Raw genomic sequence first — 17,143 nt, 5'->3', positions numbered from 1 at the left:
CGATGCCAGAATGAGGCTCGGAACGCCCTTGAGAAAGGCTATTGGAGCACCACAATGAGGCTTGACAACACTGGAGCATCAAAATAGGGCTTTGAGATGCCCGGAGAGAAGCTATTGGAGCACGAAAGCGAGGCTTGGCACGCACGGCCAGGCTGCCCAAAACAGTAGCCCCGAAGCTTGGAAAAGCGCTCATTGATTGAGTGGCTTCCAAAACACGAAACCGTAAAGACTTTTCAGCTGCTAAACTCCAAGTCCCAGCATTCCCTGCTCTAGGCGGTCATAACTGGCAGCAAGATGGCGTCTAGTAAGTGTTGGGGCAAGGAGCCGGCGCTAAGATTTAGGCAGAGAGCTCCGTTTCCTGCTGAGTGCACTAAATAAAAATAAAACCAGGCAAGGAAAGTAGAATAGCTTTTTCATATATATATATATATATATATTTATTGGACTATCTTAAATGACTTGACTTTCAAGGGCAGAAACCTTCCTGCTCAGGTCAGGACCAGCAAAGGACGATTAAATATCATATAGGGGAAACCTGGAAAGAGAGTGGTGATGACCTCAAAGGGAGTGGAGGCGTGGCCTAGTGGTCAGAGCTGCTGCCTCAGCACCCCGAGGTTGTGACTGTGAGCTCGATTCCCACTGCAGCTCCTTGTGACTCGGGGTCAGTCATTGCCCCATGAAAAATCGCTTTATGTGTAAACCACACAGAAAAGGCACCATATGAAGTCCCAGTCCCTTTACTTGTTGATCACTACTACTATTACTAATCATCCAATTCATATCTCTGCGGTGTTAGAAATAGCTTTGAATAAGTTCCTTGAAGAAAAGTATATGAACGAGTTATAAATTTGATCATGTCTTTCTTTCCTCATTTGTGCTGTTCAGAGAAGAGTGACAGATGAGTGAGAGCTCGAGCTCCTTATGTCATAAGAATAGCCTTACTGGGTCAGACCAATGGTCCATCAAGCCCAGTTGCCCGTTCGCACGGTACCCAAGCCAGGTCACTAGTACCTGGCTAAGATCCAAGGAGTAGCCATAGTCCATGCTACCGATCCAGGGCAAGCAGTGGCTTCCCCCATGTCTTTCTCAATAACAGACTATGGACTTTTCCTCTAGGAAATTGTCCAAACCCTTCTTAAAACCAGCTAAGCTATCCGTTCTTACCACTCTTGTCTCTTAATGCACTCATTGGGGGGATAAGAAAGATGGTCAAAGCTGTATGATAAATGAACATTACAACCCTTTTTCTTTTCTTCCTGAAGAAATCGGTAACTTCATCAAGAATGCCTGGGCAAAGGAGCCTGTGATTACAGCTGCTGTTGCTATCGGCATTGTAGGTAGGTGATGGAAAAAAGCCATCTCTACATCTCCTTACCAGACTCCTCTGGACATTACCTTGCACAGACTATGTATCTAGATTTTCTTCTCTCGCTGTCCTATCAATAATTGTAGTTCTGCTTTTCAATTTTGCTCCTTTCTTTACAATCACGACTATAATCTATATTATGTAAGCCACATACTGTAGATGCTAAGCTAAATGCAGCATTGCAAGATGAAAGAAAACCTGAAACTTTAGACCCATGAATATGTGAACCGTTTAATATCATAAGACATGGAGTTTTAGGCAGTCATGTTCAATGATAAGTACAGAGGACATGTGAGGACAGCTTTCATGAAAACAATGTCTAGATAGCAATAGGAAATTCATTAGTTTAGAAAACAGTTTCACTGCTTACTGGTATCATGTTCAAATGGCAGCTGAGTGGGTTGAGCAGCTGACAAAGGTTGGGAATTAGAGCAGGTCAGTTCTGCTAATAGAATTGGGGTTTTAATTCACCTTTTTATTTGGTAACTGCTTTACAGCACAAACAGTAACCATTAGGCCAGTAAAACAAGCCCTCCACCCCCAACAGAATTAAAAATTTGGATGGTAGTAGGGCTCGAGGAGCAAGGCTCTACATCAGGGGTGTCAAAGTCCCTCCTTGAGGGCTGCAATCCAGTCGGGTTTTCAGGATTTCCCCAATGAATATGTATGAGATCTATTAGCATACAATGAAAGCAGTGCATGCAAATAGATCTCATGCAGTCATTGGGGAAAACCCGACTGGATTTCAGCCCTCGAGGGACTTTGACACCCCTGCTCTACATAGAAAGCAATAACATGGTTTAGGTATGCAGAGGTTAACTGAGCTTACCTTGTCTGCTTTCAGCTGTGGTGACGCCTTTGGTAAGCCCCTACACCAAATACTCTGCAATGATGAACAAGGCAGTGCCCTACACCTATCCAGGTAAGATGGGCGCTTTCCGAGGCACTGGAGACCATCTGCTTTCCTAGGGGCTGTGGAGAGGAGCAAGTGGAATAGGAGAACAGAGGGACGGGTCAGTGTTTTATTCCTGCTGCTGCACTTCCTCATAAACTGACTTTTAAAACGTGCAGCAACTAGTCCAAAAGAGCCCAAAGCTTGGCACATTATGATTTTCTTGGGAAGAGACTGAAAGGTTCTCGTTCTCTATTTTTCTCCAGGCTAGAGCAGTGCCCACGGACAGTTTGTTCCTGTCCCCATCCTATTTCAGCAACAGTACAAAATCTCATTCGTACAAAGAGCAAGTGGTTGTCTTTTATCGAAATTGATGGAACTAGTGCAGTGGAATTTGAGGGGTGGGTGGGTAGGTAGGGCAGCTATGATGGGGTAGGAACCCCAAATGTGAACATTAAAGCAATAGAAACCGTTTTTGTTCACTGATCCACAACCCTCTACCACTTATATCTTTGCCCCCCGTTTTATTTTCTGGCTTTCCTTTCTGATTTGTTTGGGTTTTGTTTATTTATTGTTTGTAAACTGCTTTGCTGCTATTTCTTAAAAGCCATGTATGAAGGTTTCTGGGAGGAAAAGGAGATGGGGTGGGGGCATAGGGTATCAGATAAATGAGAAAATGTTAGACTGTGGTATCTTGCTATGTTGGACTTGTGTACATATTGCTCAGTTTCATTAATGGTTTAATAATCTCCATTTGGTGTCCTTTCGTTCATCAATAAAAAACAGCTTCATGGATAGCAAAAAAAAACCCTCAGCAGGGTAGAAAAGATTGCTCCCACACAAAACCAACAAAGCCAAGGAGTAGGGGCTTCCTGCAACAGCAAACACCAGGTATGGGTACTCCCCTTTTCACCAGGCATTTGCTGTTGCAGGAAGCTTCTTTGTGAGAGATTTTCAAATTGGTTTTATTGGGATCATTTAATTTTTACATGATATAAGAATTGGTGACTCCTGATGCAGGTGGGTATCTGCTGAAACACGGCTCCGTGCCGTGTCTTGATCCAATTCAACTTTTACATTGAAAAAAAACTTTACATTAGCTGTAAGACATTGTGGCAGACCCCTTACTCCTTTGCTATCTCCATGGATGTCTGTTACACTAGTGCAAGCAGCAGCAGGCAAAATTATGGGAGATGGCGACAACGATGCAGCCCAAGTTAACATTAAAAGGTTGTTTTTAAAATGTTTCTCTAGGCATGACAACAAAATCCACTGTGACTCTGCCCTGCTTAAGTAAAACAGATTTTATTTTGGTTGGAGTTGTAGTGTGGGAAATTACTTTGTTGAGGTAATGCTTGATCCTATATAGTCTCTCTATTCTTCAGTGCCGCTCCGAGACGATGGCAACATGCCAGATGTTCCGAGCCACCCTTGCGAAAAGCTTGGACCCAACCTAGAGTGGCTGAAGAACCTGTGACCATCCATCCACTACTTTACCTGTGACCTTAGCAGGCTTGTGTCTAACCCCGTGGTGGCTACTTTGTGTCCTATTCCAATTTCACTGCTTGGTGCTGGATTGGGCGGCAGGCTTTTGCCACGTCTATTCTTTCTGGTCATAGCAGTTTACATTCTCTTTCACATGTAGCCCATTAAAAAGACTTTTGTACAGTTCCTGAGTGTCATTTTGTTAAGGAAAAGGAAATCTGTCTCCAGCGCGGAGTCAGCCAGAGTGAACACAAACAGGTAATGTGGGTAGGGGAGAGAGAAGATCTTTAGCGACCATGCTGAAAACAAGAGGACAGGACACCAACCCCCCTCTGTTTGCTAGAGAGAGACTGAGATAGACAGAAAGGAAACCATCAAGGGGGGAAAGGGTGCCTGTTGCCTGTCTGTGAAGTAGGAGAAAATAGAGGCCCCCCTTGTTAAAGAATCAAAGGAGTAGAAAATCTCAAGTTTCCCCCCACTTTTCTCATTTATTGTCATCCAAAGAAAGTAAAATGTTAAGTAATTGTTGGAGGCTGGTCTCCAGTGCACCACTTTTCCCTACGCAGTCCAGGGGTGAACTCTGGTCAGTTCTTCCTTCAAGATGTACCTGTTTCCTGATGTTTAACTGGTCTTGTAAATGTTTCTGGTTCCTTTTCTCTAGAGCAGTGGTTCCCAACCCTGTCCTGGAGGACCACCAGGCCAATCGGGTTTTCAGGCTAGCCCTAATAAATATGCATGGAGCAGATTTGCATGCCTGTCACTTCCATTATATGCAAATCTCTCTCATGCATATTCATTAGGGCTAGCCTGAAAACCCGATTGGCCTGGTGGTCCTCCAGGACAGGGTTGGGAACCACTGCTCTAGAGCACAGGTGTCAAAGTCGGTCCTCGAGGGCCACAATCCAGTCGGGTTTTCAAGATTTCCCCAATGAATATGCATGAGATCTGTTAGTGTACAATGAAAGCAGTGCATGCAAATAGATCTCATGCATATTCATTGGGGAAATCCTGAAAACCCGACAGGATTGCGGCCCTCGCAGACCGACTTTGACACACATCCCTGCTCCAGAGCCTCAGTCAAAATCTGCATCTTCACCGGGGCTGGGAAACTTGGGGTACTGAAGCAGGCGGTCACGTGGGCTCAATTGATGCCAACTTAGAGGCAATGTCTCCTCTCCTTCACAGAGGAACTCTTCCTCCTCCTCCTCCTCTTCCTCTTCTTCTTCCTCTTCCTCCTCCTCAGTTTTTATCTGGAGGGAGAATGAGAAACACACATATCAGGCAAGATTCTTAATCATCTCTGAAAGAATCTAATGTCTGCTCTTGAGCTTATAGCTCTGCTGCAAAACTAGGATTAGCACCATTGTATTTAATTTTATTAAGAGATTTTAAATAGTTGGACAAAGTCATAACTTGGGTGATGAGCTGAGACTGCTGGATCCATTTGTACAAAATCGTTCTCTCTCAAGTTACAGGAAAAGAATGATGGGGCTGCTGTTGAGAGAAGACCCTAGCCAGCTGCAGGTTTGCTAGGTGTCAGAAAGATTATCTCCTTTCTCCAAAATGGAATGGCTAAAATAGAGTGGGATAGGTGGCATAAGAAGTGAGAGACCCAAAGCATGGTTCAATAGGAACTGGGCCCCTTTGGAGTATATGACACTAAATGGGCTAGAGACATACAGTAAGTCATCATTAGCTCTTCCCTGTGTTCCTTGGCAAACTTAAGGAGTCTTTCATTTAAGCAGGCGAGGGCAACCCCGGGCCACGAGAGCCACAAACCAGTCGGGTTTTCAAGATTTCCACAGGGAATAGGCATGAGATTGTTTGCATACAGTGGAAACAGAACATGCATGCAAATCAATCTCGCACATATTCATTGCGGAAATCTTGAAAATCTGACTGGGTTATGGCCCGCAAGGACCATGGTTGTCCTTCCCTGTGCCAAAATATGTTACGTTGTAGCACCAAGCGCCCCCTATCAGCAAAAATCAGTGCATGTTAAGTGCAAAGGCTGCACCCTAATTGTTGGAATTAACAGGTGGATGTGCACATAGAACCTGGCAGTTAGCACAGCTGCACTCAGGAGGCGCTAAATTAATCCACGTTAACTACACCTATGAAAGCGTATGTTAAGAACCAGGCGCTCAGCCCATTATGCAGTCCATATCCATTCTCTACCCAGTTCCTGCCCTCTAACTCAATATGCAATTAATGTGCAACATTTTTTGATGGGGAGGGAGAATGCTACTTCTAAGAACTGTTAGCTATCGCTGGCTTTTACAAAGCTGGGATAGAGGTTTTTACCTCTGTCGCAGCGAGAGGCACATCCTCCGTGCCTTTTCTTTTTCAGCACCCCCACCACTGGTGTCTCAGGGCCTTGTCTGGAGGGCCTCCACGCTTGCACTAACATTGACGTGATGACTGACGTCATCATGTTGACATCCACGCACTTTCAGATGCCCCCAATTTAGTATGCCGCCGACTTGCAAAGCTTGCGAGACACTGTTCTACACAACTGATCTGTTCTTTACTTGACAAATAAAAATTTTCAAAACAAAAACAGACCAAAATTGAAGTCATTTGTGTCGGTTTAGAGAGGGACCGTGCCAAATCTTTCACTGCCACCTGGCACTATCAGCAGCAACTTTTAAAGAAAGCGGGTATCGGCTGGGAATCGCAGAGGTTTGAGAAGCCCAGTCCCTGGTGCTGTGAACCTCATCAGCCCAGTTCCAGACTGCTGTGAACCTCATCAGCCACCGTACCTGCGGCAGGAGTTCTTCTAACAGCATCATCGGCTGGGGTAGTTTCCTGACCCCAGGGACCTTCTCCTCTCTGTGCTTCTTCCTCTTCTTAGCAGGGCCCCCTTCTAGCAGCGACGGACTATCGGGGCTGCCTAGTACCCCAACTGACCGCCTCTGGCTGGGGCTGTATCCTTCCTTCTCCGGGAGCTCATTCTCTGCATTTCCCAGAGGTGCAATGCTGGCGCTCTGATTCTCCTCCTCCTAGAATAGGAGGAAATGAAGTTACTTTGTCAAGAATGAGTAGAAAAAGAGGGCAGCTTTGGCAAATACAGAACAAGGGAAACCACAGCATAGAGTAGCTGGTAATGAACTCTGGGATCCCGAGACCACTAGTTAACGCATGATAAAATCTCTTACCTCAAGTGAAATTGTGAGCTGGCACTTTCTATAATCGTCTCCATATGAGTCAAGGATTCTCATCAGACACCTACATGGGGAAACAATCTGTCATATTGACCAGTCTGCAAAGGGAGCTAGACAGGCATATTTATCTAGGAATAGAGCCTAACAGAACAGTGGACTAGTAATACCCCTTACATACACAAATTCAGTTCATAAACAAGCCAGGAAAACACCTTTTTAGGAACTTTAGACACAGATGACAGCCCTTCTCTGCAGGATCTGCAGCTCAAGATTTTTCCACTACTTTTCCCCCCACTAACCACTCCTCTACTTTACAGACAAAAAGGCAGGGCACCTTCTTTCTTGCTTGAGCTTCCGTGTGATCTTTTGGACCTGGTGCAGCCGATGTAACATCCTCTCGTTCACCTGCAACATAGAAGAAAGGATGTGTTTTTCACATGCCCTTTATGCACTTCAATATTACAAAGAGCAAATGGATTTCAAAGCTTGGAGGGTGTCTTTTCAGCTGGCACCAGAAGCTATTGAACATGTGTCCCAGTTATATAAGGATTTATAATGCTGCTGTTTCTGATCAGCAATATGGGGATTAAATGCTTCCACTGCTGCTGCAGATGGAGTGAAGAGTGAGACTAACCTTATGGCTATGTCATTCAGGTGTGCCGATCCAGGAATGGTTTTGCAATTTGGTGGGGGGGGGGGGGGAACCAGAGCTATTTTGATTTGTAATATCTGATAAGAAATCAGGTTCTCTGGTCTGGAATTGCTTGCTCTCTCCTACCTGCTCCATTTCTTTGCAACGGCGGCTCAGGGCTAGGTATTTCCTCTTGTGGAGCTCCCTCTGCCGCTGTAAGGTTTCCTCTTCCTCTGCCTCATCCTGAAGGTTATCCCCACTCAGGCCCCCGTCCACAAACTCCACTTCCGTCTCCAGCTCACTCTCCAAGATATTGCCTCCAAACAGGGGCGGCAAGGCCAGCTCTGAGCCGGGGGGCACAGAGAACTCCTCAAACCCCACCCCGGCCATGACAGGCAGCTGGGAGATGAGAAGAATCAGAAGTCAGAACGAGTTTGCAGTTTATCCAAGACTTACTTTAACACCTTTAGAAAAAAAGAATACCGCAGAGCAGTTTACAGGGTAATATGAGAGTAAATCAAAAATAAAGGCAAAATACATTTAACAGCTTTAATAGAAATAACTGTAAGCAATTGAATATACACTTCTCCCTCCGGATTTGCGGGGGATAGGGGCAGAGCCGGACCGTGAATGGTGAAAAACCGCGAATATCGGGCTCTGACCCACCCCCTCCTCCCTCCCGCTTTCCCGGCCTTACCTGGTGGTCTAGAGGGCTTTCGGGGCAGGAGCGATCTTCCTATGCTCCTGCCCCGTGCAGATCGCCATTAGGAAATGGCTGCTGTGAGTTCCCGTAGTCTCTCGAGACTATGACGGGAACTCCCTACAGCTATTTCCTAATGGCGATCTGCACGGGGCAGGAGCGTAGGAAGATCGCTCCTGCCCCGAAAGCCCGCTAGACCACCAGGTAAGGCCGGGATGCCGAGGAGAAGACTTAACAATGTTTTTTTGTTGTTTTTTTTCCCCCTCCCCAAAAATCGCGAATATGTGAAATCGCGATTACCCGAAACCGCGAATGGGGAGGGGGAAGTGTATCACTTTTCCACATAGTCTCAATGTAAGATGACACATTTATTGTATCGTTCAACTAGTCTGCATTCCTGCAGGGAAGATTTTCAGCTGTTCCCAAAGCCAGGTGAGCACCGCTTCCTTTACTTCATCATGCTTTGTCTTTTGTTCTCGGGGCCGCAGTGATGCACCCATGTCACATTGCCATTTCTCTCCAGAATACTCAGGACTTCTTCATACCATCTCAGGAACTGGGTCACAACCTCCACATGCTGTTGCTTGTGCAGGTCAGTAAGCTGTTTGAAAACCCATTGTGCGCAGCCTTTCCTGTATACCAAGTCATCATGGCATAGTTGATATCCAAATTTGCAGCCAATTGAGACATTGTTATCCTTCGGTCTTCTCTAATCATGTCAATGTGCTCTTGTGTGCATGATCCAAACGACCTTCTTCAGTTACACCTGTTCTTCCCACTTGAATCCTTTTTACCCACTTATAAACCTTTTGTTGATTCATGGTGCTATGTCCATGCTGAGTAAATATCTGACGGGGATTTTTCACAGGTTTCACTCCCTCTGCCCAAAGAAAGCGCACTAGTGCCCGTTGTTCTTCGATGGTGCAATCTTGCCATAGGGTGTCCATGTTTCTCACCTCATAGCTGCCTACAGGCCAAGCGCTGGACGAACTATCCAACAGGCAATGTGCGAATACGTATGTTGCATTTTGCTGGCTTCTGGATGTGTAATTTAACAATTGCCTTTATTTTTTGATTTACCCTCCCTATAAATTAAGAAAAGAAGGCCAAGTCCATGAAGCACAGTTACTTAGCGTAACAGGTGTTATCTAGGGACAGCAGGCAAATATTCTCACACATGGGTAATGTCACCGACAAAGCCCCGGTACAGACCACTTTAAAAGTGCATCACCACTTTAAGACTTTAGAAAGTTTGTGATAGCCTGCACCGTGCATGCACAAATGCCTTCCCGCCTGATGCAGGGCGTGCGTCTCCTCAGTTAGGATAAGCTAGCTAAGAAGCCAACCAGGGGAGATGGGAGGGTTGTGAGAATATTTGCCTGCTGTCCCTGGATAACACCTGTTACGGTAAGTAACTTTTTCTTTATCCCAGGACAAGCAGGCAGCATATTCTCACACATGGGTGACCTCCAAGCTAACCAGAATGGGATGGTGGGAGAGTTGGCGTTGAAGAAAATAAATATTATCATACCAACTGACCAAAATGCCCCTCTCATCTGAAAAAAAAAGTCCAGACGATAATGAGAGGTGAATGTGTGAAATGAGGACCAAAGGGCAGCTGTATGAAATCTGGAAGAGAAGTAAATGCTAGGAAAACGACATAAACTGCCCTTGCTCAGACTGTATGGACTGTGACCTGACTCACCAGGTGCAGACCAGGTTAAGCAAAAACAGAACGAAATACAGATAACCAAACAGTGAGGAACCGGTTCCTCAGAAACAAAAAGTCCCCAACTTGGTAGAATCAAATGAGACAAAGAGTTTGGGGAGAAGTCGTATAAATGTTGGTAAAAAGCGCAGCACATTTATTGACTAGAGAAGGAGATGAAACTTCTTCACCCCATTGGAAAGAAATTGTGATTGTGTGCGCAGAAGCACTGTATCAGAGAGAAAAACAGTGAAGGATAAATCTGCCTCCCACACTTGTAACTCACTGACTCTCATGACAGAAGTGAGCAAGATAGGAAAGAATAAGTTTCTAGGTGAAAAAACTGAAGAGGAACTGTGACCATTGTCTGAAAAGTAGACTTCACTAACCTGGAAAGAATCCCATGAATGTCCCAGAGTACAGGCGAAAGTGTGAGGGGTAATTTCACCTTGAAATGCTTTGTCACGAATCTGAAGACCAATAGAGGAACAGAGAGAGGTTGTCTCTCGATTGCATGGGAAAAATTGAAACAAACCATAAAAAACTTTCCCTCCAGTAGCATGTGAAAAGGTAGAACACTGCTAGGGAAGATTCTAGTCGATAAAGGGGAAAATGCACACCATTCCAACTGACAAGGGAGTGGGATGTGGATGATGAAGGAGACACCAGGAAGAAAAAAACCTAACCCACATTTGGTTATGACAACACTATAGTGAGGCTGGTGTCCTGGGGACATCAAAATCTGGTGGAGAGGCTGAAAGAGATGTGATACAGAAGAGGTCAGCATGAAAGAAACCCAGCCACCAGGTGAAATGATTGCAGGCTGAAATACAGAAAATGTCCATGCTAGCGACAAAGCAGAGTGGACAAAAAGGGCAGAGGTATGTGCTCCCTTGTGCTGAGAAAAAGAAGAAGGGAGAACCAATGTTATTTGAGCCATTCAGAAGTTAAGAGAAGCATGGTGGCTAAGTGCTGGTGTAGACTGAACAAAAATAGCAACAGGAAAAGAGAGGACGAAATGCATAAAAAGAAACCTGCTCGTCCAATCTATAAAAATGCGTGTCGTTCAGACAATGCAATGAATTTAGAATGAAGCAAAATGGGGGTGGCTTAAAATTGGTGCAAATCATCAAGAAAAGTGCAAGCACATACCGGAAGCCCTAAGGAATGAAAGAAAGAAGAGGCTTCCCTGAAAACCAAAAGAACAAAAACTCGTGAGGAGTAAGAATACTGCACCTGGGTGCGAAAACAACATCAGAACCCAAAATATGTGAAACCGATCAAGTAGGAAGGAGAAAAAAACTCCAGACCCCTAGAACTCAAGGATGCCAAGGGCCAGATAGCGGCAAAAAATCCCAAGGCCAAAAGGCTAAAGGACCCAAAACGTAAAAAAATGCTGCGATCAAAACCAAGAGAAGAAAAAGTTATCCGAAAAGGATTGAGCGGTCTTCTCCTCCCCTACAGCCACTCCCAAACCTCCGGCATGAAGTATAAAGGGAGGTAGGGAACTGAGGAATAGTCTGGATGTTCCCAAAACAGACACCCTCCAACATTAGTGGAACAGTGGAAAGCAGCAAGGAACGGAAACACCTGGTTGATCCTGCATCGCAGCAAAACCAAGGAAAGAGCTGTAGTGACGGGGAAACTAACTGATAGACTCTCCACCCTTGTCAGTTCCCGCCAGCCAGAAAAAGTCAATGTTCATGAATGCTTCAGCTGGTAGTAATATGTAAGTACTGAGAAGGCAGAGTCAAGCAGCAGAAGACGACACTGTATCAATCAATTTGATGTACAGTAAGAATATTGACTCTCCTTCCAAAGCAACGCTGAAAAGAAAGTCTTAATGTTGCTCTGAAGGAACACGTCAAAATAGGGTGACGTGAGTTGAATGTTGCCGTCACTAGCAGGTATACAAACACTAGATCCTGAAGACTTCTTCAAGGTAAATTGTGACTAGCGTTTCATAAATAAGTGAAGGCATATCAAACGCAGAAATAGGAATCACTCTGTATAAAACAAGTCTCATAGAAGAAGCCTCTGAAAAGGGGGAAAAACAGAGATTCTAATCTAAAGAGAAAATCTGAAAAAGGGAAAATGTAAAAAATTTTAATATTTCCCTAAAAATTTTGGTGAAGACTGAAGAAGCAGAGTCAGGCAGCGGAAGACGATGCAATGAGCAGCTGAAGCTAAAACTGAAGAAATAGTAGCATCATGCTGTGGAGGAAGACTGGAACCGGCAAGTCATTGGTGTCGAGTGTTTGACAAGGAGTAGCGGCACCAATGGAGCCTCCACTGCAGATGCAATCGGTGTCAAAGACTCAGACCGGATTGGCACCAAAAGAGTCGGTGTCGACCCGGGCAAGGCATCAGAAAATGCTCACCCATTTCTTCCCCAAGCAAGTTGTGCATTTTGTGCGTTAAGCACTGGTACCATTGTTTTGCAGACTAGACAGGCACCGAGAGTTGGGGGTTAACAAGGATACAGTAAAAAACACACACACAATTCCTCCCATAGTAAGTTATCAATCCTTTGCTAAGGGAGAGTACCAGTACCGGGCAGTGTTTTCTTCGGTACCATCAGTATCACATTCCGGTTCCATAAGGATGAGGTTGGAACTGGGTGGTGATGGAACTCCATCCAAAAAAAGTATGGTGAAGCTGAGTCCCAGGTGCGAAGAAGAAACACTGGTACCATTGACTGTTCATCAGTATCTAATCTAATCTTTGATTTATATACCGGGTCATCTCCCAGTGGAGTGCAACTCAATTCACATATAATTAAGACTAGAGTACATAGCAGAAAACATAGGAGAAGGAAGTACTAATTAAAAACTAAAGTACATAAGAAAAGCATAAGAAAAATAACTATAATATCATTTTGTTGAGGCTATAGTTAAACCATTTAAAAATTGCGAGAACAACAAAGTTTTCAGGAATTTACGAAATAAGTGCAGCTGGCCTAAAAGCCTAATGGAGTCGAGAAGTTCATTCCAAATCTCTACAAACTTGAAAACAAAAGATCGACTGAGCTTCCCAGCAGATTTAATGGATGAAGTCGATGTCGAGCCCCAGATTGGGATCAGCCACTGACAGAATTGCAGCAAAGGTAGCATGAATTGAACTTGAAGTGGAGCTCAAGCTTTTGAGTCTGAAGGAAAAAACACCGGTACCGTTTGCTTTGACGCCAGTACCATCAGTGTCAAGATCCGGTGTCATAATAATCAATGACGAGGCACTTCACAAGAACAGGTGATGGGTATCATTGGCGTTATCACCGGTACCCACGGCATCACACTCCGGTTCCATGAGAATGAGGCCTAATCAAGCCACTACTCAAGATCGGGAGCAGGCGCTTACAGGACTATTTCAAGGTCAGCATGACTTGACTCAATGCTAGTGTGACTTGAGTCCCAAGTGAAGAAGTCCACTTACTCAAACAGCACAAGGCGACACTGTAAGCAGGCAGTACTACTGGTGTCGATAAGTGCGGTGTCGCCGAGATCAGCATCGGAGTCGATATCGACATCAGTCTATGCTGAAAAATTCGACATCGCTGAATCTTTCAATGTCGAAACTTTGGCACCACACCTTCAGTGCGGGGAAGTAAAAAACAAAAAACAGGATGAGAAAGTCCATTGATGAAGATACTGTTCTTCTGGTTTTTCTTTAAAAAAAAAAAAAAATGAAGACAGTGCAGTGGCTTCAAAAGAACTAAAGAACCTGGAACACGGCTTCGCTTGATGAAACTCAGTCAACCGCTTGACATGGAGGGGGAAACAACATCCTAGGAAAATTAAGGTCTGAAGTGAAAAAGTAGCCCCCCCCCCTCGAGTCAAACTTGAAGATGAGCTAAATTTATAAGAAAGATTTTTTTTTTTTAAAGAAAGCAACACTAAAGAAAAAAAGAGGAAAAAACTAACTAAAAGTCAGAAATCCGCGAGAGCGGGAAGGCAATAAAAGTTAAATGATCGTTAAACATATCTTAGCTCCGCAGAAATGAAAAAACTGAGGAGACGCGCGCCCTGCGTCAGGCGGGAAGACACTCGCGCATGCGCGGTGCAGGCTATCGCAAACTTTCTGAAGTCTTAAAAGCGACAATGCACTTTTAAAGTGGTCTGGACTGGGGCTCCGTCAGTGACGTCACCCATGTGTGAGAATATTGCCTACTTGTCCTACTCTGTTATGTGAAGAGGATATGGGGGAGAGGGAATGTTAAAACCAAGACCAGAAGACTGGACCAGCCTGCATTGCCATCATCACTTTCAGCATGATTCATTCCCATGGAATCTCCATAACACAGGCTGTACTTTTTCTCTCTTTTGTAAGACACACATTACACCAGATGGGCAGTGCAGTATACGATTACTCTGTCTTAACCCAAGGTCTTGTCAGACAAATCTGATCAATTTCTTTGACTGGATGACCAGAGAATTGAATAGAGGGAGTGTGCTAGAGGTGGTGTACTGTATTTAGATTTTATCAAAGCTTTTGACAGTGTTCCATATAGGTGTCTAATAAATAAACTGGGTGCCCTCGGGATGGGCCCCAAAGTGATGGACTGGGTCAGGAACTGGTTGAGTGGAAGGCGACAGAGGGTAGTGGTCAATGGAGATCTTTCTGATGAAAGGGATGTTACCACTGGTGTGTCTCAAGGTTTTATAAGCAATATTGCTGAAGGGCTATCAGGTAAGGTTTGTGGATGATACCAAAATCTGCAATAGAGTAGACACCCCTGATGGTGTGAATAACATGAGTTTGAAGAATGGTCTGAAATTTGGCATTTAAGATTTAATGCTAAGAAATGCAGTCCCGCATTTGGGCTGCAAAACTCTGAGGGAATGGTACAATTTAGGGGGTGAAGAACTTTTGTGCATGAAAGAGAAATGGGACTTGGGTGTGATAGTATGTGATAATCTTAAGGTGACCAAATAGGTTGAAAAGGAGACAGTGAAAGCTAGAAGGATGCTAGGGTGCATAGGAAGAGGTATGACCAGTAGGAAAAAGGTAGTATTGATGCCCCTGTATAAGATTCTGGTAAGACCTCATTTAGATTATTGTGTGCAATTCTGGAGGTCGCACCTTCAAAAAGAGATAACAGGATGAAGTCGATCCAGAAGAAGGCTACTAAAATGGTTGGGGGTCTTCGTCATAAGGTGTATGGGGACAGACTTAAAAGTTCTCAATATGTATACTTAGGAGGAAAGATGGAAGAGGGGAGACACAAGAGTTGTTTAAATACCTACGTAGCATAAATGAATGAGGCAAGTCATAAGAACATAAGAATTGCCATACTAGTCCATCAAGCCTAGTATCCTGTTTCCAACAGTGACCAACCCAGGTCCCAAGTACCTAGCTAGATCCCAATTTTATGCTGCTTTTCCTAGGAATAAAAAGTGCATTTTCCCAAGCCATCTTAATATGGACTTCTGTTTCAGGAAATTATCCAAGCCTTTTTTAAGCCCTGTTAAGCTAACTGATTTCACAACATCCTCTGGCAATGAATTCTAGAGTTTAATTACACATGTGAATAAATATTTTCCCTGATTTGTTTTAAATTTACTTAGTAGCTTCATCGAATGCCCCCTAGTCCTAGTATTTTTGGAGAGAGAACAAGCATTTCACATCTACTTTTTCCACTCCACTCAGTATTTTATAGATCTCTATCATATCAGTCCTGAGCTGTCTCTTCTCCAAGCTGAAGAGCCCTAGCCACTTTAGCCTTTCCTCATGGGGAAGTCAACCCCAACCTTTTATCATTTTTGTCACCCATCTCTGTACCTTTTCTAATTCCGCTATATTTTTTTGGAAATACAGTGACCAGAACTGCACACAGTATTCATTCAAGTCTCTTTTATTTGAAAGGAAGCTCTGGAATGAGAGGGCATAGGATGAGAGGTTAAGAGGAGGAGGCTCAGGAGTAATCTAAGGAAATACTTTTTTACAGAAAGGGTGGTAGATATGTAGAATAGTCTCCCGGTAGATGTGGTAGAGAAAAATTAAGAAACATGATGGCAGATAAAGGCCAAATGGTCCATCCGCAACATTCACTATCTCCTCCTCTCCCTTAGAGATCCCATGTGCCTATCCTAGGCTTTCTTGAAATCAGACACAGTCTCCGTCTCCACCACCTCTTCCAGGAGACTGTTCCACACATCTACCACCCTTTCTGTAAAAAAAAAGTTTTTTGTTAGATTACTCCTGAGCCTATCGCCTCTTAACTTCATCCTATACCTTCTCATTCCAGAGCTTCCTTTCAAATGAGAGACGCGACTCATGTGCATTTACGCCATGTAGTTATTTACACATCTCTATCATATCTCCCCTCTCCTGCTTTTCCTCCAAAGTATACAGATTGAGATATTGATATTTAAGTCTGTCCCCATGCGTCTTATGACGAAGACCAAGCACCATTTTATTAGCCTTCCTCTAGACTAACTCCATCCTGTTTATATCTTTCTGAAGGTGCGATCTCCATAATTATACTACTAGTGCTATTTATTATTCATAAAGTGCTACCAGACACACACAACACTGTACAAGAAACACGCAAGAAAGAGTCCCTGCTCAAAAGAATCTAATTAAGACAGACACAGGACAAAGGCTCATACATGTCACTTAGGTGAGGAAATTTAAGGGTCTAGAAGTAGGGGGGTTAAGAGGGAATGGCAACAAGAATGATTGCTTTATAAGTTGGGAGGGTAAGACATAAACGCAGTTTATTGTACACAATATTCTAAATGAGGTCTCACCAGAGTCTTATACAGGGCCATCAATACCTCATGGCCATACCTCTCCCTATGCAACCTAGCATCCTTCTAGCTTTCGCTATCGCCTTTTCAACAGATACACATTGGTGACTCTATCTCAACCTGTGAATCTAGCCAGGAGCAAGATCCCACCCCATTCCTCTGCTCCCCTAAAGGGGATCTAGTGGGGTTCGCCTATGGCAATAAGTGTCCTCCCTATGGCTAACAACTCGGCTCCAGTTTATTACAGCAGGAAGACAGCTTGGAGCAGAGCTGAGAATGGGGAAGACAGAGTTCCCCGGGGCCTCTTCGGCCCTCAGCCCAAACAGCATGGGATATCACTGCAAAGTCCAGCCATACCTGCCTGTGTTCGTCTTCCGCTTAATAAAGCTTTGTTTGAAAAACAGTGACGAGATAAGCCAATCAGTGGGGAAGGGTGGGGCTAGTGTCA

At 44.3% G+C, this 17,143-nt stretch overlaps 2 protein-coding genes across 2 annotated transcripts; one reads left to right on the top strand and one right to left on the bottom strand.

The window, feature by feature from the left end:
- The first annotated feature begins 132 nt into the window (after window positions 1-132).
- Window positions 133-3,929, top strand: NDUFA3 (NADH:ubiquinone oxidoreductase subunit A3). The gene is made up of 4 exons (XM_033961179.1): window positions 133-304; window positions 1,263-1,337; window positions 2,211-2,288; window positions 3,644-3,929. Exons 1-4 carry the CDS (start codon window positions 295-297, stop codon window positions 3,733-3,735), a joined length of 255 nt encoding a protein of 84 aa, XP_033817070.1. The 5' UTR covers window positions 133-294; the 3' UTR covers window positions 3,736-3,929.
- Window positions 3,930-4,688: 759 nt separating this feature from the next.
- Window positions 4,689-17,106, bottom strand: TFPT (TCF3 fusion partner). Its single transcript, XM_033961393.1, has 6 exons — window positions 17,053-17,106; window positions 7,686-7,937; window positions 7,242-7,312; window positions 6,902-6,971; window positions 6,506-6,745; window positions 4,689-4,993 (listed from the first exon to the last, which is right to left on the bottom strand). Exons 2-6 carry the CDS (start codon window positions 7,926-7,928, stop codon window positions 4,817-4,819), a joined length of 801 nt encoding a protein of 266 aa, XP_033817284.1. The 5' UTR covers window positions 7,929-7,937; window positions 17,053-17,106; the 3' UTR covers window positions 4,689-4,816.
- Between the last annotated feature and the right edge of the window lie 37 nt (window positions 17,107-17,143).

The sequence above is a fragment of the Geotrypetes seraphini genome, chromosome 10 (assembly GCF_902459505.1).
Source record: "Geotrypetes seraphini chromosome 10, aGeoSer1.1, whole genome shotgun sequence".
Lineage (NCBI taxonomy): Eukaryota > Metazoa > Chordata > Amphibia > Gymnophiona > Dermophiidae > Geotrypetes > Geotrypetes seraphini.
The sequence above is the reverse complement of the archived record's forward strand: the minus strand, read 5'-3'. Positions and strand labels throughout refer to the sequence as shown.

Bases quoted from the DNA above. Each gene is read 5' to 3' on its own strand.
- NDUFA3 (XM_033961179.1), top strand. The intron at 1,338-2,210 runs GTAGGTGATGGA...GTCTGCTTTCAG, and splicing joins TGTTGCTATCGGCATTGTAG to CTGTGGTGACGCCTTTGGTA. The intron at 2,289-3,643 runs GTAAGATGGGCG...TCTATTCTTCAG, and splicing joins AGTGCCCTACACCTATCCAG to TGCCGCTCCGAGACGATGGC.
- TFPT (XM_033961393.1), bottom strand. From the start codon at position 7,928: ATGGCCGGGGTGGGGTTTGAGGAGTTCTCTGTGCCCCCCGGCTCAGAG. The intron at 6,746-6,901 runs GTAAGAGATTTT...CTCCTATTCTAG, and splicing joins AGCTCACAATTTCACTTGAG to GAGGAGGAGAATCAGAGCGC. The intron at 4,994-6,505 runs GTACGGTGGCTG...TTCTCCCTCCAG, and splicing joins TAGAAGAACTCCTGCCGCAG to ATAAAAACTGAGGAGGAGGA.